The sequence below is a fragment of the Macaca thibetana genome, chromosome 20 (genome assembly GCF_024542745.1).
Source record: "Macaca thibetana thibetana isolate TM-01 chromosome 20, ASM2454274v1, whole genome shotgun sequence".
Classification (NCBI taxonomy): Eukaryota; Metazoa; Chordata; class Mammalia; order Primates; family Cercopithecidae; genus Macaca; species Macaca thibetana.
The window spans coordinates 16,637,556-16,663,869 of NC_065597.1; the positions used below are offsets into that span (position 1 = coordinate 16,637,556).

The following is a 26,314-nucleotide window of genomic DNA, read 5'->3' on the forward strand; positions in this document are numbered from 1 at the left end:
GATAAAGCAGAGTTGGCAACTGCCTGCCTAAGTGTCAAAGGCATGTCCTGCCACACACAGCCCCTCAGCAAAAGCTGTTCCAGGCATTTAAGGAAATGGTTCCAGGCATTTAAGGAAATCTCTGTTCAATCATAAACTGTCCACTAAACTAACTGAGCAGAAACTTTATTGGCCATGCATAAGTGAGAATATAGACTTTACTGAAAAAGTTACTAAACAAACTAAGAGTTACAACAGTAACCAACCCTGGGGGAGGGGTGATCTGATTTTCAGAGTTGCCACATTTATTTTTTTAAATCTCCAGTTTCCAACTAAAAAATATGAGCCATGAAAAGAAACAAGAAAATATAACTCATATACGGGGAAAAAAGCAAAAAAGCAAAAACATTATCTCTGAGTGAGCCCAGATGTTGGACTTAATAGACAAATACTTGAAATCATCTACTTAAAATATGTTCAAAGAACTATAGGACACCATGTCTAGATAACTAAAGCAAAGAATGAGAGCAATGTCTCACCAAAGAGAGAATATCAATAAACATATAGAAATTATAAAAATATACATTTTGGAGTTGAAAAACATAATAGCTGAAATGAAAAATTCACAACAGGAGCTCAATAGCAGATTTCTTATGGCAAAAGAAAGAATCAGCTGTGGCAGATGGGATAAAATTGTTGAAAAGAAAAAGAAAAAATCAGCAAATTTGAAGATGGAGCAATTGAGATTATCCAATATGAAGAACAAAAAGAAAAAAGAATGAAGAAAAATGAACAGAAATTCAGAGTCCCATAAGAGATTATCAAGCATAGCAATATACATGTAATGGGAATCTCAGAAGGAGAGAAGAAGGAAAATAAGAGAAAGACTATTTCAAGAAATAACACCCTAAAACTTCCCAAATTTAATGAAATCAATTAAATATCCAGAAAGTTCAATAAATTCCAAGCAGGATAAACTCCAAAAAATCCATACCTAGACACATCATTACCAAACTGTTGAAAGACAAAGACAGGGCCGGGCGCGGTGGCTCAAGCCTGTAATCCCAGCACTTTGGGAGGCCGAGACGGGCGGATCACGAGGTCAGGAGATCGAGACCATCCTGGCTAACACGGTGAAACCCCGTCTCTATTAAAAATACAAAAACTAGCCGGGCGAGGTGGCGGGCGCCTGTAGTCCCAGCTACTCGGGAGGCTGAGGCAGGAGAATGGCGGGAACCCGGGAGGCGGAGCTTGCAGTGAGCTGAGATCCGGCCACAGCACTCCAGCCTGGGCGACAGAGCGAGACTCCGCCTCAAAAAAAAAAAAAAAAAAAAAAGAAAGACAAAGACAGATCATCTGGAAGGCAGAAGGATTAACAGCTGGTTTCTCATTAGAAACTTTGGAGACCTGAAGACAGTGTGATGACATATTCAATGTGCTGAAAGAAAAAAAAGTTATCAACAAAGAATTTTATATCTAGTAAAACTATTTCTAAATAGTTCCCATTATTCTGCCAATTTGGGGGAACTAAACCAGGACACTCTCAGATAAATAAAATCTGAAGGAATTCATCACTAGCAGACTGGCCTATAAGAAATAATAAAGGGAATCCTTCAGACTGAAATGAAAAGACACTAAAGGATAACTCAAATCTACATGAAGAAATATAGAGCACCAGTAAAGGTAACTGCATAGATTATATAAAATCAGTATAAATGTATTTTTTTATTTATAACTTTTTCTATCTGATTTAAAAGACAATTGCATATAGCAATAACTATAAATCTGTATTAGTGGGCTTAATGTAAAGATGCAATTTGTGTGGTAATAGCACAAAGAAAGAGGAAGTAACAGAGCTATATAAGAGCAAAGTTTTGCCTATTATTGAAATTAAGTTGTTATTAACTCAAACTAGATTGTTATAAATGTAGATGTTAATTGTAATCTTCCTTGCAAAGACTAATACAACAACTCAAAAGAATATAGTAAAACAAATGACAAGGGAACTTAAATGGTACACTAGAAAATATCTATTTAACACAAAAGAAGGCAGTAATGGAGGAATAGAAGAATAAAAAAGGCATGATTGGCTAGTAATTTTTTTAAAAAGATATATATAGAAAGCAAATAGAAAAAAGACATAAATTTTACCTTGTCAGTAAGTACATTAAATTTAAATGAGTTAAACTCTTCAATAAAAAGATAAAAATTGGCAGAATAATGGGAAAAATCATGATCCAACTATGTGCTGTCTACAAAAGACTCACTTTGGATTCAAAGACACAAATAGATTTAAAGTAAAAGGATAGAAAAATAAATATCCTTTATTTAAATAATAGCCAACAAGAGCTAGAGTACCTATGCTAATGTCAAACAAAATAGACTTATAGACAAAAACTATTCCTAGAGATAAAGACATTTTATAATGATCAAAAATTATTCCTAGAGATAAATAATTTTATAATGATAAAAGGATCACTCCATCAAGAAATCATAGCAATTATAAACATGCATGTAACAAGAGAGTCCCAAAATACATGAAACAAAACAGACAGAATTGAAGGAAGAAATAAACAATTCAACAATCATAGTTGGAGATTTCAATACCTAGTTTTAAACAATGGGTATAACTAGACAGAAGGTCAGCAAGGAAATAAGAAGACTTGAACAGCACTATGAAAGCTCTAGGCCTAACAGACATATACAGAACATTTCATCTAACAACAGGAGAATAGACATTCTTTTCAAGTGAACTTGGAACATTGTCCAGGATTGGCCAGATATTAGGTCATAAAACATACCTCAATAAATTAAAAGGATTGAAATCATGCAAAGTATGTTCTTCAACTACAATGGAAAGAAATTTGGGATGCCCAGCCTAACACATCATCCTTATCAAATCCTCAGGAAGAAGGTGATAGAAAGATGGGGGTAAAACCACTAGAACCTGTCTTCATCTGTTTTGTGCTTCTATAACAGAATACCTGAGACTGGGTAATTTATGATGAATAGAAATGTTTAGGCTCACGGTTCTGGACCCTGGGAAGTCCAATATCAAGTTGCCAGCATCTGGTGAGGGCCTTATGGCTGCATCATAACGTGGCAGATGGCATCACATGATGAAAGGGCAATGGTTGGGGGAAGAAAGGTCGGGGGTGGGGCAGGAGGAAGAGAGAGAGAGGAAGAGAGAGAGAGAGCAAGGAGGAGTGAACTTATTCCTGCCATAGCAAACCCACTCCTACGATGATGGCAGAAGTCCATTCATGAGGGCGAGCCCTCATGACCAATCACTTCTTAAAGGTCCCACTTCCCAATACCATCACAATGGCAACTAAATTTCAGCATGAGTTTTGGAGGAGACAAACGTTCAAGCCATGAAAAATTCCAAGGTGTGTCACTGGCCATTGAGAGTTCAGGAAGCTCCAGTGGAACTCAGCAGCAAAGTCACAGCCATCTTCTCTGAGAAAAGCCCAGTTTGTGGCTTCAGAAGGGACCTATTCCTTTTGAGAACTTTTTCAGAACTTACATTTCTTAGAGCAAACAGAAATATAACATGTTACAAGATCTTTCTACTCTGGTTGGCAGAAGAGTTGAAGGTGATAAATTTACATCCTTTTCATTGAATCAGCCACAAAATGTAAACACTTTAAAAGCCTTGGACATTTACCTATGTAACAAACCTGCATATCCTGCACATGTACCCTTGAACTTAAAAGTTGAAAGAAAAGAAAAAGAAAATAAAAGCTTTGAATAAGAAAATGTTTTTAAATTTATAAAGTTGTTTATGATAGCTTGTACCAATGACTGCTGACTTATTCTAATGTTTAAAATGTTTATTCTAATAATGTTTGTTCTAATGATGCTTAGAATGAATAATAGATAATTTATTTGAAATCAATTATCAATTTGTGAGAATTCACATTGTGAGGAGTTTGTGAAGAGCAAATTAAGTTCATGTACCAATGAGTCACATATTACCTTGTGATTGAGAGTCCAGATGATGACCTGTGCTCTTTCCATCTTTCCACTCTTTCGTCCTTGGCATATTAGCCTTGTTCTCCTTCTTGTCATCTCCTGGTCACAAGATGACCATTTTACCTGATGTCCTATGTGTGCGTTCAGAGTGAAAAGACAGGGGAAGAGCGTGAAGGCAAAGAACTTCCCCAGCAAGGCTTTGCCTCTTTATTTAAGATAGAACACCCTCTTGTCCTCTTCTGTTTACATCTCAATGACTGGAACTATGTCTGATGGCCATCCTGAGCTTTAAAGGAAGGTGTAAAATGAAGCATTTGCACCTAGGCACATTGGCATCCAATCAGAGTCCTGCTAGGAAGGAAGCCATGGGGAGTGGATGTTGGGTAGTAACTAGCAGTGCCTGGTATGCCCCTGGACCTTCAAGCTGAATCATTGCTGCAAGAGCAAAGTGGGAGGCAATGTAGGGCCTGATTACAGAGGAACTTTTCTTCAATACACAAGCTTCTAACCTACTAAATCAGAATCTCTGGAAATGGCACCCTGAGACCTGTATTAAAGCACCAACTGCTTTCCAGCTTAACCTGAGGACTTAAGAGCCCTCGCCTCCTACTTCTTCTAATTATGATCCCCCTGCCATTTCCTCCCCACAGATCAGCCACGGTCCAACATTTGTGTGCAGCATCTCAGGCTGTGCTGTGAGCCCGGCTATCCATTTCTCCTTCACCAGCTACAACTTTGGGACCTGCTTTATCTATCAAGCTGGGATGCCCCCATACAAACAAACCCTGGTAATTACCAACAAGGAAGAAACACCTATGAGGTAAGCAGGCTTCCCAGAGCCTCCAGATGATTCTGCAACTGCTTGTGGGCCCTACAGACTCCACACAGGTGAAGCCCTGCCAAGACAAAAAAAAAAAAAAAATGATTATGGGAAAGAGTCAAACATAAGTGGGTATGAATCCTGGGTCCCTGTCCCCACAAGTAAAACTAATACTTGGATAGCCATGAGCTACCCTGCTAAAAATCCTCTTTGTGAAGTACGTAGAGCAATTCCAAATGATCTAGTGAGAGCTTTTATGACTTCCATTTATTTTCTCATGTGATAGACTTGGAAACTGAGGTTTGAAGAGTTAAAAGGTAAATTTATCTGGCCAGTGGCTTTGCAGTAAATAGCAGACCTGTACTGAGCCTAAGCTTTCTTATTCGAATCTAGCCTCTCAGCACCATCCCTGTGTGGGACGTTCTAGTCCAAGGTTCTGGGCCCCATTCAAGACCTAATGAGATAGAATCTCTAAGGGCTGGCCCAAAGACCTGTGTTTACTCAAATCTGTCTATCAGTACTTTAGAGAATTTTCCATAATGATGAAAATGTTGTATTATTGCATTGTCGAACATGGTGGCCTATAGCTGAATGTGGCTTCAGAGCACTTAAAATGTGGCTAGCGGAACTAAAGAACTGATTTTTTATTTTATTTTAATTAATGTTAATTTTAATAACTGCAAGTGTCTAGTGGCCACCATATTGGATAGCACAGATCTAAGTTCAAATTTTAACTCTTCCCTAGTTGTGTGACCTTGGGCAAATTTTTAAAACTCTCTGCGCCTCTGTCTCCTTGCCTGAAGTGGTAGTCATAATAATACTGTCTATGACCGGGCGCGGTGGCTCACGCCTGTAATCCCAGCACTTTGGGAGGCCAAGGCAGACGGATCACGAGGTCAGGAGACCGAGACCATCCTAGCTAACACAGTAAAACCTCGTCTCTACTAAAAATACAAAAAATTAGCTGGGCATGGTGGCAGGCACCTGTAGTCCCAGCTACTCGGGAGGCTGAGGCAGGAGAATGGCATGAACCCAGGAGGCGGAGCTTGCAGTGAGCCGAGATCATGCCACTGCACTCCAGCCTGGGTGACAGAGCGAGACTCTGTCTCAAAAAAATAATAATAATAATACCATCTGTATAAGACTATTAGGATGATTAAATTAATTCACCTAGGAACAGTGCTTAGAACACTGCCTGGAACATAAGAAATGCCCAATTATTGTTAGTTGCTGCTGCTGCTGCTGTTATTGTTAGTACCCTGAATATTAAATCATAAGTGTGTCATGTAATTTGAAATACTAATTTTAAATCTTATCTATCTATACTCCTTGCATGTTTAATGTAATCTCAGTCTTACTTTGCTTAAGGTATTGAGCTCTATATGTTGGCCTAGCTAGACTCCTTCTCTACAGACTGTAAGGCAGACAAGGAGAGGTTGTAATGGAGAGGCCTAGTGCCTTCCTACCCACGTGTGGAGCAGGGTGGACGTGCTCTTTTAAGACCCCTTCTATTTGAACAATGAGTCATAATAATAGTAGCTCACTTTATGGAATATTTCCTCTGCACCCTATTTACTGACTGTTTCAGTCACTTTATCTCATTTAATCCTCACAATAGCCCTAAGAAATGGTGATCACTACCCCTATTTTGCAGATAAGAAAACAGAGACCCATGTGGGCTACATAACTCTTGTGAGATCCTTTGGTTAATCAGTGATAGAGCCTGGATCCAGACTCCTCTCTGCCTGACTCTAGAACACATACTCCTCCCTACTGTGCTTTGTCACCCAATTACTTCTGGAAGCACTTCCTTCTTATGAGAGGGTACAAAACCCTCATGTATAAAACCATGAGATGCATGATCAAGAAATGGAGAATCAGGCTGGGCGCCATGGCTCACGCCTGTAATCCCAACACTTTGGGAGGCCGAGGTGGGTGGATCACCTGAGGTCAGAAGTTCAAGACCAGCCTGGCCAACATGGTGAAACCCTGTCTCTACTAAAAATACAAAAATTAGTTGGGCACAGTGGCACACACCTATAATCCCAGCTACTCAGGAGGCGGAGGCAGGAGAATCGTCTGAACCTGGGAGGCAGAGGTTGCAGTGAGTTGAGATCATGCCACTGCACTCCAGCCTGGGTGACAGAGTGAGACTCTGTATCCAAAAAAAAAAGAAAAAAAGAAAGAAATAGAGAACTGTTAGTGAAGAATATTGGGCAAAGGGTGATGAGCCTTGAGTTTGAAACCCAGTTCAGCTAGGGTCTCAGGATGTGACTTGGAGCAACTTGGTTGTGCCTAAGAGAGTGTGGGCTGGGTCATTGCTAACCTCCCTTCCAGCTCTTAAATGACTTATGTGACTCTAGGACAGCAGGGCAGGAAACCCATCAGTATCCAGCCCAAAGAGACAAGGAGATGGCATCTGCCCCTCTGGGTCAGACTTCTTGGAGCTTACGCCTGTTCGTCTTGATTTTCTGCAGCATAGATTGTCTGTACACCAACACCACTCATCTCGAGGTGAACTGCCGTGTTGATGTGGTAAAGCCAGGAAACACACTGGAGATTCCGATAACTTTTTATCCTCGAGAAAGTATCAACTATCAAGAACTCATCCCCTTTGAAATCAATGGGCTCTCACAACAAACGGTCGAAATCAAAGGGAAGGGTACTGAAATGAAGGTAACAGACAGTCGGGAGGCCTTCAGGTGTGGCACCCTCCTTTCTACCCTTCTCAACCTTCTTTGCCCCCCAGAACCCCTTCCCCGCTCCAGCCGCTCTGCTTCTCTGCCCCAGGCTGCTCTGTTGGAGGTCAGCCAGTCCCACTGAGATGATGTTCCTAATAACACAAAGGGGCAAATCGTCAGATCAGACTCACTGAGTCATAGATCTTATTCAATACCATACTTTACTGTATCAAAGGAGACAGGTAATCACAGACACTAGAGAAATATTCTTTTTCTTGGAGAAATTTGAGACTTTCAGACTCAGTACCCCAAGTATATCCTTTTCCTTCTGCATCAGTGCATGTTTGTTTTCAGGTTTAATAAATAACGTTTTTAAGCAATGTACACAAGACATGTGTTTCAGTGATGGAACATCTTTCCTTAACACCGCATTGATTAGCATTCTCCAGCCAGCCACAGATCCCTGGATATTTGGTTCAAGGCATTCCTTTTACCCAGGCACTCTGGATAGAAAGGGAATGGTCATATTCTGCTGCTCATTCATTTCCTTCTCATATCTAGTAAACATGTAAGGTGCTTGTTTGGTGGGATTATCTGTATTGTAATAGAAGGTTTTGCAAGACTGAAATCTTTCCAAGACTTTCAAGAATGCTTAGCATATTTCGGCAACCAGGGGAGGGATGTATTCCCAGCAGCCTTCCCACCAAGCCATAGGAGCAACAGGACATTGCCAACTCATGTGTCTAGACCCAAGCCAGAGACAAGGTCTCTTCCGATGCCATTGATTCATTCATTTGCCTATTGGTCTTTCACTTGTTTATTTAGCACCCATTATGTATTGGATATTTTGGGAAGATGCAGAAGTGACTTACACATGTTCTTAGACATCCAAGAGCTCATGACTAGTGGGAGAGACTCTCTTGCCTTTTTAAACAAAATGGAAACATGTGGCTGGGTTTAAAGATAGTTGAGTGGAGGGGTGCAGTTTAGTGACTGACCACATGACAGTAACCAGGGGGTGCTGCCCATTGTGGGTCAGGGCCATTCTGCAGGGCAGGCTCAGCCTGGCCTTGGCCTGACCCAGGCACCATTTTAATCAGTGTCTTACCTAAGGACTTGGAAGCATAACTACTTTTCTCTGCCTCTATTGCTGCTGTTCTAATCCAACAACCATCATCTCTCCCTCCTGCTTTCTTTCTTGCCCTCTTCAAGCCCATTCTCCATAAAGGAGCCAGAGCTCTCTCACAAACACTCCATACTTCACTGACTTCCCATTGCTCCCAGAATGAAGCCCCGTCTCCCACTTCTCACTCAGCAATGGCCTACAAGGCCTTGCAAGACCTGACCACCTCTCTAAAGTTGTCTTCTCAGGTCCTAGCTCCCAGCCTCAGGCCTTGACTGGGCCACTCCCTCTGGCTCAGGGCCTGGCCACAGGTTGTCTCCCTGCCTTAGGTTGTTCCCCAATTCCACACTCACTCTGGCTGAAATTGACTAGCTCATACCTTTCTTTAGCTCTCAATGTACACATGCCATCTTCAGAAAGGCCCCCTGAGCCCCCTAGTCTAGTTTCAGCCCCCTGTAATATGCTCTCAAGGTGCCCTGAGATTTTCCTACGTATATTTTAACCCAGTTGTACTTGTATAATTGTGTGATGAGTAGTTCAGTGGGTACTTTAGGCACTTAAATGCTTATTGAGCAGGGAAATGCCCACCCAATATGAAGAAGTGAGGGCACAGAAAGAGAAGGATCCACCCTTGCCTCACCAGAGAAGACATATAATGTTTATTTTTCTCTTTAACTAATGAACTCTTCTTCCTACTCTTTCTTGTCCTACAGATTTTAGTCCTAGATCCACCCAACAGGATTGTGAAGTTGGGAGCTGTCCTACCAGGGCAGGTTGTGAAAAGAACAGTTTCCATCATGAACAACAGCCTGGCCCAGCTCACATTTAACCAGTCCATTCTGTTCTCAATTCCAGAACTCCAGGAACCCAAGGTTGGTGCTCAGAGGGGCTCCTAGGGGCCCCTTCATGCTCCCTGATGATGAGGATGGCCATGCTGGCAACACAAGCAGCTCACATTTCTTGTGCATCTGTAACGTGCCAGACCATTCTAAGAGCCTTCCCTGTGCTCCGTCTGTTCATTTTCACAAAAACAGTATAGGGCTTTACACGGTGCACTAGTCCCATACTGTTTTTGTGAAAATGAACATTATTTTCATTTTGCATTTTCATTTCGTTTTCCATGTCATTCATTGTCATTTGTTTATTTACATCTCCATTGTGTAGACAGGCCAGTTCTCTATTTTTGTTCATTTCAGGTGTTTCTCCTTAAGCCTTTGTGTGCATCCATGACTCTTTGCTTAAGATACATTCCTACACTGGGCTCAGTGGCTCACACCTGTAATCCCAACACTTTGGAAGGCCAAGGCAGGTGGATCACAAGGTCAGGAGTCCAAGACTAGCCTGGCCAAGATAGTGAAACCCTGTCTCTACTAAAAATACAAAAAATTAGCCAGGCATGGTGATGGGTGCCTGTAATTCCAGCTATTCGGGAGGCTGAGACGGAGAACTGCTTGAACCCAGGAGGCGGAAGTTGCAGTGAGCTGAGATCACACCATGGCACTTCAGCCTGGACAACAGAGCAAGACTCCATCTCAAAAAGAAAGAAAAAAAAATATATATATATATACACACACACACACACACACACACACACACATATATATATATATATTTCCCCCCCCCACACACACACACACACCTTCCTGGAAGTGGACTTATTGTGTCAAAAGGGAAAGTGTGTTTCAATATGCATGGCCAGTCTGCTCCCTGAAAGATTATCTCACTTTGCACAGCCACCAGCAGTGAGAGAAAAGCATGTTTATTGTCAAGTCTACTTCCTCAAGTTCCCTGAACATAGAAGCTACCAGTCCTGGCTGCTAGCTACTCATCTTACAGTCATTAGTCTTTGCATGACCCTTGGAAATGCACCAGATATGTTTGATTCCAAGACCAGACTGCATCCATTCCTTCATGCAGTTCTTTCTTACACTTACTCAGTAATACATGCTAGGTGCTAGGAATAAAAGGTGAATATGACATAGACCTTGGTCTGGTGGAGATCTCAGTCCTTGAGGGTCACAGACATATAAATAGCCCCAGGGCAGCACAGAATCTACAGAGGCAGAGTGTGAATCAGGATCAGGGCTGCTCAGAGGAGGGTTTGGGGGATGACAGAAGGCTTCCTGTGGAGAGGGGCCTGTACTGAACTTTACAGTGTGAAGAGGTGTCCCTCGACAGGTTAGGAAGGGGCGTTCCTCGTGAGCAAAGGTATATACACTTGAAAACTAGATAGAACTCCATATGGAAAGAGCACTGTGGGCCATCTGGGGATTGCAGGGTACAGAGAAACTGGCCAGCCAAGGTAAGAGACCCTGTGGGCGTCTCATTCCAGTACCCCATGTTCCCTACTTTGCCATCCGGGCAAGATGGGGAAGACTTGTTGCTTCTCTTTCCTTAGTAATCCAAATTAAAGTCCTTGGTTCCAGCATGTCAGGGTCCCTAATAGTTTGGCCATACCAAGTCTGCCTCTTCAGCAGGTCAGATTAAAGCTGCCGGAGTGCCCCATGCTGGCGCCAACACCCTGAGGCTAGCTTCCCACATCATGTTGGAGAAGTCTCTGAGGTGACTTTCCTGTCACAGCTCCGCAGCCCATCATCTCACTCCCTGCTGCCACCGTCCACTCACTGGTGACTGCTCAGTCCTCTGTACCAAAGAGAGCTTCCGGATGAAAAGGGAATTGACCTCCTTAAAGCTGACTTGGATTTGATTTTTACCAGAACTAGAGGGAAGAGAAAGCTGAACAAATTTGTACAGTGGTCCTTGATTTTAGAATACATGAGTCACCTGGGGAACTTTTGAATATGCAGATTCCAGGCCCCCCGACCCCTGCCCTGACCAGAGACTCTGATTCAGTTGGTCTGGGGCAGGATCCAGGAATCTGCTGGTTTTTTTTTTTTTTTTGCTTTGCTTTTTTTTTTTTGCTTTTTTTGTTTGTTTGTTTGAGTTGGAGTTTCACTTTGTCACCCAGGCTGGAGTGCAATGGTGCGATCTCAGCTCACTGCAATCTCCACCTCCCGGGTTCAAGCAATTCTCCTGCCTCAGCCTCCTGAGTAGCTGGGATTACAGGCATGCACCACAAAGCCCGGCTAATTTTTGTATTTTTAGAAGAGATGGATTTTCGCCATGTTGGCCAGGCTGTTGTCGAACTCCTGACCTCAAGTGATCCACCCGCCTTGGCCTCCCAAAGTGCTGGGATTAGAGGCATGAGCCACGGCACCCAGCCAGAATCTGCATTTTAACAACCACACAGGGAAACTGAGGCAGGGAATACTCCTTGAGAAATGCCAGAGCTCTAAGTGTTTCTTATTTCCCATTACTATTTCCTTTATCAGGGAGGAGGAAGAAAGAAGGAAATGCACAAAGTAAGTTAGGAAAGAGTCAGGAAAGGGAAATGATATTAATCTTCAACATAGAGTAAGTCGCAGAAAGTTATTTACCAAAGCATACACAGCTGATGGGAGAGCAGGAGCGAGATCTGACCCCTGTTCCAATCCCAGCAGCGAGACCTCTGGGAACTAAAGCCTTAGGGGCCTCCCACCCTCAGCTGCTGACTCTGGGTGCTGTTTTATTCAGGTCCTCACCTTGGTGCCCTTCCACAACATCACACTGAAGCCCAGAGAAGTCTGCAAACTGGAAGTCAGCTTTGCCCCGAAGAAGCGTGTCCCTCCCTTCTCTGAGGAAGTGTTCATGGAATGCATGGGGCTCCTGCGCCCCCTCTTCCTCCTTAGCGGCTGCTGCCAGGCCCTGGAGATCTCGCTGGACCAGGAACATATTCCCTTCGGACCTGTGGTGTATCAGACACAAGCCACGCGTCGCATCCTCATGTTGAACACAGGCGACGTGGGTGCAAGGTAGGGGAGCGGTGCCTCCCACCCGAAGGCTGCAGCAGAGGCCGCTGTCCCTGTACCTGCCCTGGACTTGTTCTGCAAGAGCAGTCGCTTTTTACTTCTGTCCTCTCCCTTCTACGTCCCCCTGCTTCCCTCAAGATGTGACAGCAGTGGCCTCACTGGGGTGATTGCTGCTACTATGATTACTACAATTGAGATAACAGAAGATATTTTCTCAATGCCTGTTTCATGCCTTGACATGGCACACGTCATAATCCAACTACGGTTCTATGAGACCAAGGCTGCTACCAACGCATTTCACAGATAAGCGAGGGCCCAACCACAGAGGGGCCATGGGATACCAGTGCCACCCAGAACAGAGGCAACTCTCACAGGAAGGGATTGTTGCCACCATCCAGGATCTGAACCAAGAGGCAGGGCAGGGGACAGTTAAGGCCACAGTCCCAGAAGGGTTTCTGTTCTAGCCCAGCCACTTCCTAGCTGTGTGACCTTAAGTACGCAACACATGTGTATGCGTGTTGATACCTACGTTCCCTGATGTGTCACTCGTGGATAATAAGATGCAGCCACTTCCTGCCCTTGGCTCAGCTCTGCAAGGGAGTGAAGTCCACCTACCCAGGGAGTGACCTTGGCCCACCTTCCCCAGTGCTTCTGCTCTGTCCGGCAGATATTTCTCCTCCTAGGTCTAGGATAGACTCAGGGAGATGAACCTCACAGCCCAGGCAGAGTGTCTTGTTCTCAGTAGCATTGAGGACACCCTTACAACATCCATAAACTCTCTTTCTTGTCTTCTTTTGTCTTGGAAAAGGTTTAAATGGGACGTCAAAAAATTTGAGCCTCATTTCTCCATTAGCCCAGAAGAAGGCTATATTACCTCAGGCATGGAGGTTTCTTTCGAAGTGACCTACCATCCCACCGAGATGGGAAAGGAGAGCCTTTGTAAAAACATTCTCTGCTTCATCCAGGGAGGCAGTCCTCTGAGCCTAACCCTGTCTGGAGTCTGCGTGGGACCACCTTCAATAAAAGAGGTTAGTAGGTGCTGCCCGGGGTGGCCCCGTGGCAGGAGTGACCCCAGCAAGTGAACTCAGCCGGGCCTCCTTCAAACATGCAGGCCTGCCCCCTCCCTCCACGAGGCCTGCGAATACATCGTTTCCACTGCTGGAATATTCATTCTCCCCTCTTCATTTGGTTTATTCCTTTCCATTCTTCAGCTCTCATCTGAAGCATTACATTCTCTAGGAAGCCTGCTTTGACATCACTGGCTAGGTCAAATTCCAAGATCTATGAGTAAAGCATTAACACCTTTCTCCTTTTCTGTGGTTTTAAAACAAAAGGCCTTGGTATATTCCTCTGCTAGCCTTGTTACTGGACACCTAACTGAACCGTCTGCTGTGTTACCTGGCAACACTGCTTATGGGAGAAATGAGACCCAATCTCCCTGTCTGTAATTTTGTTAAACAATGTTATATGAATGGAAACATACAGTATGCTATGAACTTGTATTTATAAGTCTCAGCAGGAACATACACTTTCATTTCTCTTGGATAAAGACCCAGTTGTGGAATGGCTGGGTCATGTGATAGGCAGATGTTTACCTTGGTAAGAAACTGCCAAACTGTTTTCCACAGCAGTCGTGTCCTTTTGCAATGCCACCAGCAATGTCTGACATCTCCACTTACTTCACATCCTTGTCAACAGTTGATAGTCAGTTTTTTAAATTTCAGCTATCCTAATTGGTATGTAGGGTCTCTCATGGAGGCTTTATTTTCCTAATGACTAATGATGTTAAGCAACTTTTCTAGCACTTATTTGCCAGCCCTGTATTATCTTAGTTGAAGTGTCTGTTCAAATCTTCTGTTTATTTTTAATTAGGTCATTGGTCTTCTTATTAAAGTTTTGAGAGCTCTTTGTATACTCCGAACATAAGTTTTGTGTTTAGGTCTTCAGTCTATTCGGAGTTAATTTCTGTATATAGTGTGAGATACGGATCAAAAAAAATTTTGTGCATGGATATCCAATTGTTCCAGTACCACTTGTTGAAAGACTCTTTTCTCTCCTGAATTGCCTTGGCACCTTTGTCATTGATTGTAAATGACAATCAATTGATCATATATATGTGGGTTCTGTTCTCATCCATTGATCTATTTGACCATCTTTATGCCAATACCACACTGTTCACATTGTTAAATTCAATGGCCAGTTCTTTCTTGAACTATGGGGAGCATTTGACACCATAAACCCGTTCCTCCTCCTGCAAACACTTCCTTCACTTGGCTCCAGCACACCACTCTCTCCTGGGTTTCTTCCTACTCACCGGCTTCTCCTTCTCATCTTCTGTTTGTTTTTTGTTTTTGTTTTTCTGAGACAGAGTCTCACTCTGTCGCCCGCGCTGGAGTGCAGTGGCATGATCTCGGCTCACTGCAACCTCTGCCTCCCAGGCTCAAGCGATTCTCCTGCCTCAGCTCCTAAGTAGCTGGAATTATGGGCCACCACCACCACACCTAGCTAATTTTGGTATTCTTAGTAGAGACAGGGTTTTGCCATGTTGGCCAGGTTGGTCTCAAACTCCTGACCTCAGGCGATCCACTCACCTTGGCCTCCCAAAGTGCTGGGATTACAGGCATGAGCCACTAAGCCTGGCCTTCTGATTCTTCTTAACATTGGAGTTTGTCAGTCAAGAGCTAGTCCTTAGATTCCTTCTTTCTTCTACATACAATCATTTCTTGTTGATTTCAGCCAGTTTCTTGGCCTTAAAAAAAAAACACTGTTAGGCTGGACACAGTAGCTCGTGCCTATAATCCCCGCACTTTGGGAGGCCGAGGCAGGAGCATCGCTTGAGCCCAGGAGTTCACGACCAGCCTGGGCAACATAGTGAGACCCCACCTCTACAAAACAACAACAGTAACGACAAGAATGAAATTGCTATACTGATAACTCCCAAATCTTTATCTCCAGCCTGGACTCTTCCCTTGAACCCCAGATTTGTAAATTCTACTTCCTGCTTGACTCATAGGCATCTCAAATTTAACATGTATGAAACCTGAGTTCCTGATCTCTCCCTGAAACCTGCCGCTCCCACAGTCAACCCCACATCAGTGAAGAGCATCTCCATTCTGCTCATTGCTCAGACTAAAAACTTGGGTGTCATTCTTGAACCTTCTTCCACTTACACCCAAGATACCATACAGCAGTAAATGTTATTGGCTCTTCCAAGTACAACTGGAATATACCCACTTTCCACCATCCCCAGTGCTACCAGTGCCACCCAAGCCACTGTCGACCCCCACCTGGCCTATTGCAAGTGTCTTCTAGTTAGTCTCTCTTCCTCTGTCCCTTCTAAGCATCTAGAGCCATTCTGTTAGAGCATAGATCAGATCAGGTCACTCTACTCAAAACACTCGTAAGTCCTCCTTTTTCAATTTAAAAAAAAAAAGTCTCTACCATGACTCCAAGGCCCTGTGCGCTGTCCCCTGTCACTTTATCTCCCCCTCACTCACTTCACATTTGCCACACTGGCCTTCTTGCCTTTTGTCAAAACCAGGAGCTTTGTAACTGGCATTTCCTTTGCCAGTTACACTCAGGCTGACTCAGGCTCTTCCCCAGGTCTCCCCTGCTTCATCCTTCTTGGTCTCTAATCAAATACATATGCTCGGTTAGGCCCTTCCTGATCACACTGTGTAAAAACTCCAACCCACTCCCAATCTGGCACCCCCTCTGCTTTGTCTTTCCCTTGGCACTTATTTCTATCCTGCACGCTCTGCCTTCCACTTGTGTGTCTGCCTCCCCGCACTGGAATCTCAGCTCAAGGGCAGAGATTTTTGTTATTTCGTTCATTGCTACATCTCCACCACCAAGAACAGTGCCTAGCACATAGACGGTACCCATAAGTAGGTGTTGAGTGAATGAAGGAAAAAGAAACGGACCCATTGAAACTCATGATGGGAAGCACTGTTAAAGTCAGTCTTCCCCAGCACACATTCTGTACCTCTGGCCCTGGAGACAGACCAGGGGGAAGTGCCATGGAAGATCAGGTGCCTGCTTTCTTCCAGGTGGTGAATTTCACGTGCCAGGTGCGCTCCAAGCACACGCAGACCATTCTGCTGTCAAACCGCACCAACCAGACCTGGAATCTGCACCCCATCTTTGAGGGCGAGCACTGGGAGGGGCCTGAGTTCATCACCCTGGAGGCCCACCAGCAAAACAAGCCCTACGAGATCACCTACAGACCCCGCACCATGAACTTGGAGAACCGCAAGCACCAGGTAGGCTGAGGTCCCCTGACCCCCACTGGTTTCCTGGCATAGTTGAAGGTGGCACTGTGTGAATGAGGTTAAAAGACACTTTGGGGCCAGGCACGGTATCTCATGCCTGTAATCCCAGCACTTTGGGAGGCTGAGGAGGGTGGATTGCCTGAGGTCAGGAGTTCAAGACCAGCCTGGCCAACATGGGGAAACCCCGTCTCTACTAAAAATACAAAAATTAGCCAGGCATGGTGGCATACAACTGTAATCCCAGCTACTTGGAAGGCTGAGGCAGGAGAATCGCTTGAACCCAGGAGTCAGAGGTTGCAGTGAGTCAAGATCGTACCACTGCACTCTAGCCTGGGCAACAGAGTGAGACTCTGTCTCAAAAAAAAAAAAAAAAAAAAAAAAGACATTTTGGAAGCTGAGAGCTCAGAGAATGTTAGATAGGGAGCACCCAGATCATGTTGGAATAGTGAGGAATTGTGCAGATTATCAAGCTTTGGCTTCCTTTTTTCTTTTTCTTTTTCTTTTTTTTTTTTATGTAGAGGGGATTCTCGTAGAGCCAGGGGCTTAGTTCTGAAATGGGGTCCAGACCAAGCATCAAGTAATTAATGTTTCGCTTAATTGCATAAATAACGTAATGGTGACTGTAACAAAACGAAAAAAAGAAAAGTGGCCATAATCTTCCACCCTATTAAAAAAATGAACTTTTTTCTTCTATCTTCACTACCAATCCTTATTCAGATACAGCCATAACTGTCATCATCACATACCAAATTATACATTCAGTTTGCTTTCACTTTACAGTATAGCACTAGCATTTTTCTTTTTTTTTTTTTTTTTTTTTTTTTTTTTTTTTGAGACAGAGTCTCGCTCTGTCGCCCAGGCTGGAGTGCAGTGGCTGGATCTCAGCTCACTGCAAGCTCCGCCTCCCGGGTTTATGCCATTCTCCCGCCTCAGCCTCCCGAGTAGCTGGGACTACAGGCGCCTGCCACCTCGCCCGGCTAGTTTTTTGTATTTTTTTTTTTTAGTAGAGACGGGGTTTCACTGTGGTAGCCAGGATGGTCTCGATCTCCTGACCTCGTGATCCGCCCGTCTCGGCCTCCCAAAGTGCTGGGATTACAGGCGTGAGCCACCGCGCCCGGCCGCATTTTTCTATTTAACTATGTGGTCTTTGTGATAATTATTTTTAATAACTGCCCAATATTTCACTGAATGAGAGTTCCACAATTTGTTTTACATTTCCATTTGTTGAATGTTTATCTACAAATTTTCATCAACATTATAACTGGTTGTTATATATACACATAACTTTTTTCTTTGGAGGGATTTTTCTTCGGTAAGCTCTCTGGGATGGGATTCCTAGCTCAGATACATATGAACATTTTTCTATCTCCTGAAATATATCACCAAGATGCCTTCCAAAGTATTATGTTTCTTTCCAGGGCCTCCATTATCCTCCAAATAATCCTCGGTCTCTACATGCCTGATAGGTACCTAATAAAGAATGCTATGTGTCATTCTGATCACATCCTTCTTCTCCTTAGGGCACCCTCTTCTTCCCCCTCCCAGATGGGACTGGCTGGCTGTATGCTCTACATGGGACTTCCGAGCTCCCCAAAGCTGTAGCCAGTATCTACCGTGAAGTGCCATGTAAGACCCCCTACACTGAACTTCTGCCGATCACCAACTGGCTGAACAAGCCCCAGAGGTAAGGGGATGGAATTAGGGGTCTGGGTGGGGAGACGGAAGGAGGACTTTCACCATCTAGCCCGGTCCTTCCCCTACTTAGGGCCTCTAGAGGATGTTGAGGGGCTCGAGGAGTCAGAGACAGAGTTCCCTGATGTGACCAGGCATTTCCTGAACACTAAGCCTCTAGCGAGATTCTTTTTCTGTGCTGTTAGTTACTTGTAAGTCTCCTAGAACAATGCCTGGCACGAAATAAGCATTCGATAAATGTTAGCTGTTTTTATCATAATGATAATCATCACTGTTATTACTGAGTGTTCTGTCTTATCACCTAAGCCACTGGCCAGAGAAGCAAGTCCTTGGATCTTGTCCCTACAGTAGGAGCAGAGTGGAAATCAGGCACCAGGAGAGCTCAAGGCCAACAAGCATGGTCCCCTTCTTTTACAGAGAAGGAACTCAAGTCTGGGAGACGAGGCACAGTGTACTGAAGGCTTCCTGCTTAGCATAGTGGGTAAAGGCCTGACCTAAATTTGAATCCTGGTTCTGCCAGTAACCAGTCATCTTATCTTCCTTCTCTTGGAGCATCTTATCTTCCTTCTCTTATCTTCCTTCTCTTGGCCTCTATTTAGTGACATGGAGATGACAGTGATATGTATTAATACCTCCTACGGATACTGCAAGGATTAATGCCTGTAACACACAGGCCACTCACTCAGTCCCTGGCACATAATAGGTGGCCAGTAAATGGCAGTTCCCATTATTGTTAGTGACAGGGTGAAGACTAGAACCCTGGACCCATGCACTTCCCATAAAATCAAGAGTACAGCTGGCACTTTTCCTTCTTTCCTTTGGGTTAATGATCTCATTTCGTCTCCCGTCTTGTATTCTCCTATGCTGCCCCAGATTCCGGGTCATCGTGGAAATACTGAAACCAGAGAAGCCGGACCTAAGCATCACTATGAAGGGCCTTGATTACATTGATGTACTGTCTGGCTCTAAGAAGGACTACAAGCTGAACTTCTTTTCCCACAAGGAGGGAACGTACACCGCAAAGGTATCTACATGGCAAAGGCACCACCCTGGAACTCAGGAGGTTTGACCCTGAGTTTGATCCTGGTGTTAGCAAGTAAAGATGGCCACCCATACTCACTGCTCCAAGACATCACAGGGTCTCTCATTCATGAGTTGTTTCACCTCATCCATTCAGTGGTTTAAGGAGTATCTATGGAGCACATATGCCATGTACTATACTGATTGCTGGTAACACGTCAGTGAGCTGAACAGGCACAATCTCTGTTCTCACAGAACACACAGTCTAGCGGAGAGAAATGGGCATTACTCGAACAATTGCACGGTGGATGTATAATTACAAAATGAGGTAAGTGTTTTGAAGAAAAGGAGCATGTGTGGATCTGTAGCTCATGGGAGAGGCCAGGATTGGAGATAACATTTGGGAATTTTTCATTTGTAGATAGTATTTGGAGCTATGATGTGGGATGGAATCACCAGGGGAAACATTTTAAAGTTAAAAAACAAAAACAAAAAAAAGGAAGTATCTAGGAACACACACAGAGAGAGAGAGAGAGAAGATACTGGCAAAATGCATCCAGCAGTGTAAGATCTCCTTTTCTACAGTAACTGAGTAGGCTGCTCCAATCACATCTAATCAGATCAGCATTCACAGACAGACAAGATTTTAAGGGAACCTCAAAATCAAGAAATCATGAAACATCTAAAAAAATGTTACCATAAAATAGAAACACCTGGCCGGGCACGGTGGCTCAAGTCTGTAATCCCAGCACTTTGGGAGGCCGAGACGGGTGGATCACGAGGTCAGGAGATCGAGACCATCCTGGCTACCACAGTGAAACCCCGTCTCTACTAAAAAATACAAAAAACTAGCCGGGTGAGTTGGCGGGCGCCCGTAGTCCCAGCTACTCGGGAGGCTGAGGCAGAAGAATGGCGTAAACCTGGGAGGTGGAGCTTGCAGTGAGCTGAGCTCCGGCCACTGCACTCCAGCCCAGGCGACAAAGTGAGACTCCGTCTCAAAAAAAAAAAAAATAGAAACACCTACTCAATAAATCAGAACCTCTGAAAAGAATGAGTTATTAAAGCAAACAGAAAACTTTAAGTGAATATTATTTATATCCCCAAAGGGAGAAAATCATACTCATGAAATAAGGATAAGCTATTGTCACAAAGAATCAATTAGAGACTCTAGAAATGAAAAATAGAATATTTAGAAAACCATACAGGAGGGATGAACTTTATAATGGGAATTACTAATAAGCCAGAAGATGGAGCTCAGTAATATCACCAGATATTACTAGCCCTTGAGGACAAAGAAATGGAACAAAATGAAATAATAACAAGCACCAGCAAGGATGTGGAGGAACTGGGACCCTCATAAACTGCTGGTGGAAGTATAACATGGTGCAGCTGCCCTGGAAAAGAGTCTGGCGCTTCCTCAAATGGTTAAACAGAGTTACCGTATGATTCACCAATTTAACTCCTAGGTAATACCCTAGAGAAATGAAAATATATGTGCACACAAAAATCTGTACACAAATATTCATAGCAGCATTATTTATAATAGCCAAAAAGTAGAGACAACCCAAATTTTTGTGAACTGGTAAGTGTATAAACAGAGTGGAATTTGGCAATAAAAAAATGAAAATAAAATATTGATACCTGCTATAAAACGTTATGCTAAGTGAAAGAAGCCAGTAGCAAATATATGATTTGAAATGTAAGTGAATGTATGATTTGAAATGTAAGTGAATGTATGCTTTGAAATATAAGTGAATGTATGATTTGAAATGTAAGTAAATGTGTGATTTGAAATGTAAGTGAATGTATGCTTTGAAATGTAGGTGAAAGAAGCCATTCACATATTGTGTGACTCCAGGTAGATGAAATATGAAGAATAAGCAAATCTACAGAAATAGAATGTCAATTCATGGTACTGAGGGCTGGAGGGGATGGGTTGGGGAAAAGGGGAGTGATTTAATGGCTGTAGGGTTTTAGGGATTATGAAAATGTTCTAAAGTTTATTGTGGTGATGGCTATGCTGCCTTGTGAATATACTACAAACCACTAAATAGAACACTTTAAATGAGAGTTTGTATGGTATGTGAGTTATATCTGAATAAAGCTGTTTCAAAAAAAAAGAATGAAAGGAAGTATGAGACAATGTATAAATCAAGAAGCTCTAATATATGTAATAGGAGCTCCTGAAAGAGAAACAAGATACTAGAGGGAAGAAAATATTCAACAAAATAACTGAAGAAATATTTCCAGGGCTTTTTAAGAAGATCGAGTCTTCTAATTGAATGGGTCCATCAAGTTGCCAAACAGGATGAATGAAAAAATACTCACATCTAAATACATTAGAGCAAAGTTTCAGAAAACCGGGATGAAAGAGAAAGTCCTAAATGATTCTAGAGGAAATAAAAGGAACTAATAATCATGGTAACGTGAGACTTCTTGTGGCAACACTAAACACAAGAAGATAATGGAATGAGCTATCCAAATGTCTGAGAATGATTGTCAATCTAGAACTCTTTTTCCAGGCAAAACTCTTCTGACACCAAAACTTGGACATACAAGGACTCAAAGTAACTGACCTAGGGCCAGGCACAGTGGCTCACGCCTGTAATCCCAACACTTTGGGAGGCCAAGAGGGGCTAGCACGTGCCTATAGTCCCAGCTACTCAGGAGGCTGAGGTAGGAGGACTGATTGAGCCCAGGAGATTGAGGTTGCAGTGAGCCGAGATGACACCACTGCACTCCACCTGGGCAACAGAACAAAACTATGTCTCAAAAAAAAAAAAAAAAAAGTAAACCACCCATATGCACAAACTCCATACGAAAATAAATACAAAATTAAAAGTTCTTGAATTAACAAAGCTTCAAAAATAAGTAAGTGACGCATGTGCAGTGGCTCACGCCTGTAATTCCAACACTTTGGAAGGCTGAGGTGGATGGATCACTTGAGGTTAGGAGTTCAAGACCAGCCTAGCCAACATAGTGAAACCCTATCTCTACTAAAAATACAAAAATTGGCTCAGCATGGTGATGCATGCCTGTAGTCCCAGCTACTCAAGAGGCTGACGCAGGAGAATTGCTTGAACCCGGGAGGCAGAGGTTGCAGTGAGCCAAGATCACACCACTGCACTCCATTCTGGGCAACAGAGAGAGACCTTGTCTCAAAAAAAAAAAAAAAAAAGTGACTCAAAGAGGAAAGTACAAGGATATAATAAGCAAAGTATCAAAATTAAATTGATAGGTAATTTTAAATGATTGTTGAAAGACAATCTAACGTAAATATTTCATATGACCTGAACATAGGAAATAGCAAGGGGAAGAATAACATAAGGCAATGAGAAACATTTCCTCATTCTGGACGAATTGAATGGGAGAAATAAGAGAAGTTTTCTCATTCAGAAAGAAGAGTAGGAAGAGAATAGAGATATTCATAAACTGTAGATGTAAACAAAAAATAAGTAAAGATATGTATTAAAATAGAAGTGAAAAGATTTTGGAGTAAAAATGACAGAGTGAACCCAGATCACCAGTCTCCTTACAGTAATATATATTGAAATTTAAAATAATAACATTTTTTAAAGAATAGAAAGCATTTCTGCTTCTGGTTATAATGATTATAATAATCCATTTTATACTCCTCCCACTATAAAAAATAAAAAATTTTTTAAAAAAACGTAAAACTCAACCAAATCTCTGAGGCAACTTTTCTCAGGCATTAGACAACAGGCAGCACAATACTGCAGTCCTCCAAAGGGAAGGAAAACTCATTACATGAATCCCCACGATTATCCTGGTTCTCTGCCTAAGGACAATTTCCTGACTACAGTTCAGTGAGCTAGAGTCCATTCAAAGCACAGCAGCCCCCAAAGAGCTGAGGAGGCAGAAATCAGAGTTTGGGGCAGTCAGAAAGGCTGGTCTCTAGAGGGTTGGACACCAGAGAGAAAGGACCAGTGCATGAGTAAAGAGGACAGGTCAGAAGACAGCATGGGGGTTCAAACCCTCACTATCCTTGGCTAAGAGTTGGACTGCACACGTGCAGGGTGAGACAACATGAGATTTACTAGGGAACAGCTGCTATTTGGTTGATAAAGGAATAGTAATACTATGTGTTAATCAGTGCTGGGGAACATTGGAAGTCTGGCCCAGCCAGAGGAAAGAGATTGCATTAATACCTCGTTAAAATCCTGAAAACCCAGCTAAAATACTAGAAAAACCAGAAGAAAGGCTTAGGAGAAGGGGCCATTCCCTTAGTATAAGGCCTTCTCTTTGTTAGCCCTTTAAGAAAGCCTAAAACTAAGCACATACAAGTTCTACAGGGAGGACAAAATCTGGAGATTGCATCCCAGCAAGTCAGAAGGTCCTGATACATACCTTGAGCTTTACACAGATGTGCTCTAACAAAGCATAAAACCAAACCCACACAAATTTAAGTCAGTGATTCAGCTGCCTCCTAGAACAAAATCAACACTGTTAAAAGGAAGAGAATCCAGAATCTCTACAATGATCATCAGCATTGTCCAGTACGCAAACAAAAATTACTAGACCTGTGGAGAAGCAGAAAAATGAGATCCATTGTCAAGAATAAAAAGCAGACAATGGAAACTGACTCCAAGATGGGCCAGATGTTGGATTTAGCAGGCAAAGACTTCACAGCAACTGTTCTAAACATAACGTAACATTCTCTGGGAAGACGAAAATGAGAGAGAATGTGAATGAGGCAGAAAATTAAATTACAGACATAACTCAGAAATACTGTGGGTTCAGTTCCAGGCCACCATGACAAAGCTAACATTACAGTAAAGTGAGTCACAATTTTTTTTGTTTCCTGGTACTTATAAAAGTTATGTTTAAACTATACTGTAGTCTATTAAGTGTACAATAACATTAGGTCTTTAAAAGTAATGTATAGGCCAGGCGCGGTGGCTCAAGCCTGTAATCCCAGCACTTTGGGAGGCCAAGACAGGTGGATCATGAGGTCAGGAGATCGAGACCATCCTGGCTAACATGGTGAAACCCCATCTCTACTAAAAATTACAAAAAACTAGCCAGGCGAGGTGGCGGGCGCCTGTAGTCCCAGCTACTCGGGAGGCTGAGGCAGGAGAATGGCGTAAACCCGGGAGGCGGAGCTTGCAGTGAGCTGAGATACGGCCACTGCACTCCAGCCTGGGCGACCAAGCGAGACTCTGTCTCAAAAAAAAAAAAAAAGAAATTTTCCTAATTGGATTTAAAAAAAATAAAACTATAGATCCAAGAAACTTGGAAAACTTCAAGCAGGAAAAATAAAAAAAACTATTCCTGTACACATCAGGCATTGTTTCATTTTCAAACTGCCAAAAAACAAAGATAAAGAGAAAAGCTTAAAGCAGTCAGAGGGAAAAAATACATATTACAGAGAGAGGGACAGCGATAACAATGGCTGTCCTAGAGTTCTGGCTTCACCTAGGAAATAATGGAAGCTATCTGTAAAGTGCTGAAAGAAAAGGAAACAGTTCATCTAAAATTCTTTATCCACTGAAAATGTCCTTTAAAACTGAGAGTGAAATAGACATTTTCATATAAAAGAACCTGAGAGCATTCATTATCAGCAGATTTACCTTACTGCACAACATGTTAATAGATCTTCTTCAGTCTGAAGGGAAATGATACCAGATGGGAACTTCAGTCTGCAAGAAGAAAAGAGGAGCTCTAGAAATGGTCAATACCTAGGGAAATGCAAAATATATATTTGGAGGGTTTTTTCTTCGATTTCTTAAAAGACAACTGACAGTTTATAACACATACAATAACATTCTAAGGTAGATGTTCTTATGTATGTAGAAATAAAAGATATGACAACAAAAGCGCAAAAGATGGAGTGGACAGGCAAATGAAGTGATGCTAACGCAAGGTTATTATTAAGTGTGAGGTAGGGACCAGAAAGTGTCCATTGTCAAGTGGGAAGTGATAAAATATTAACATTTAATAAATGTTGATAAGGATTCATTTTTAGCTCTGGAGCAACCATTAAACATTGTTTTAAAGGCCAGGCACAGTGGCTCACACCTGTAATCCCAGCACTTTGGGAGGCTGAAGCAGGCAAATCACCTGAGGTCAGGAGTTCAAGACCCGCCTGGCCAACATGGTGAAACCCCGTCTCTACTAAAAATACAAAAATTAGTTGGGCGTGGTGGCACATGCCTGTAATCCCAGCTACTTGGGAGGCTGAGGCTGGAAAGTCACTTGAACCCAGGAGGTGGAGGTTGCAGTGAACTGAGATCGCACCACTGCACTCCAACCTAGGTGACAGAGTGAGACTCCATTTCAATAAAAAAAAAAGTTTTAAAATATGACTAAGAAGCCAGTATGGAAAATAAAATATGTTCCAAAAGATTATATATCAATCCAAAAGAAAGCAGGAAAGTAACAACAGAAAAATGAAAAATAAAAGGGATATGTGGAAAATAACTAGCAAGGAAGCAGACTTCGGGTCAAACATATAAACAATCACTTTAGGCCAGGCATGGTGGCTCATGCCTGTAATCCCAGTACTTTGGGAGGCCGAGGCGAGCAGATCACGAGGTCAGGAGATCGAGACCACGGTGAAACCCTGTCTCTACTAAAAACACAGAAAAATTAGCCAGGCGCGGTGGTGGGTGCCTATAGTCCCAGCTACTCAGGAGGCTGAGGCAGGAGAATGACGTGAACCTGGAAGGCGGAGCTTGCAGTGAGCTGAGATCTGGCCACTGCACTCCAGCCTGGGTGACAGAGTGAGACTCCATCTCAAAAAAAAAAAAAAAAAATCACTTTAAATGTAAAACACTAAACACTCCAATTAAAAGACAGGGAGTGTTAGAGGCTCTTCAAGACACAAAGAAGTTGAAAGTAAAAAGCCAGACTATATAAAAAACTATTAACACCTAATAATAAGA

At 42.9% G+C, this 26,314-nt stretch overlaps 1 protein-coding gene across 3 annotated transcripts in view; it reads left to right on the plus strand.

Moving 5' to 3' along the window:
• Positions 1 to 26,314, plus strand: part of HYDIN (HYDIN axonemal central pair apparatus protein) — a 463,051-nt gene that overhangs the window by 423,497 nt on the left and 13,240 nt on the right. For all 3 annotated transcript variants that reach the window (XM_050772650.1, XM_050772651.1, XM_050772652.1), the window contains 8 exons: positions 4,605 to 4,774; positions 7,252 to 7,450; positions 9,292 to 9,450; positions 12,152 to 12,429; positions 13,235 to 13,454; positions 16,476 to 16,688; positions 18,218 to 18,381; positions 19,263 to 19,413. In XM_050772650.1, coding sequence (XP_050628607.1) covers positions 4,605 to 4,774; positions 7,252 to 7,450; positions 9,292 to 9,450; positions 12,152 to 12,429; positions 13,235 to 13,454; positions 16,476 to 16,688; positions 18,218 to 18,381; positions 19,263 to 19,413 — 1,554 coding nt within the window. The remainder of the gene's footprint in view (positions 1 to 4,604; positions 4,775 to 7,251; positions 7,451 to 9,291; positions 9,451 to 12,151; positions 12,430 to 13,234; positions 13,455 to 16,475; positions 16,689 to 18,217; positions 18,382 to 19,262; positions 19,414 to 26,314) is intronic.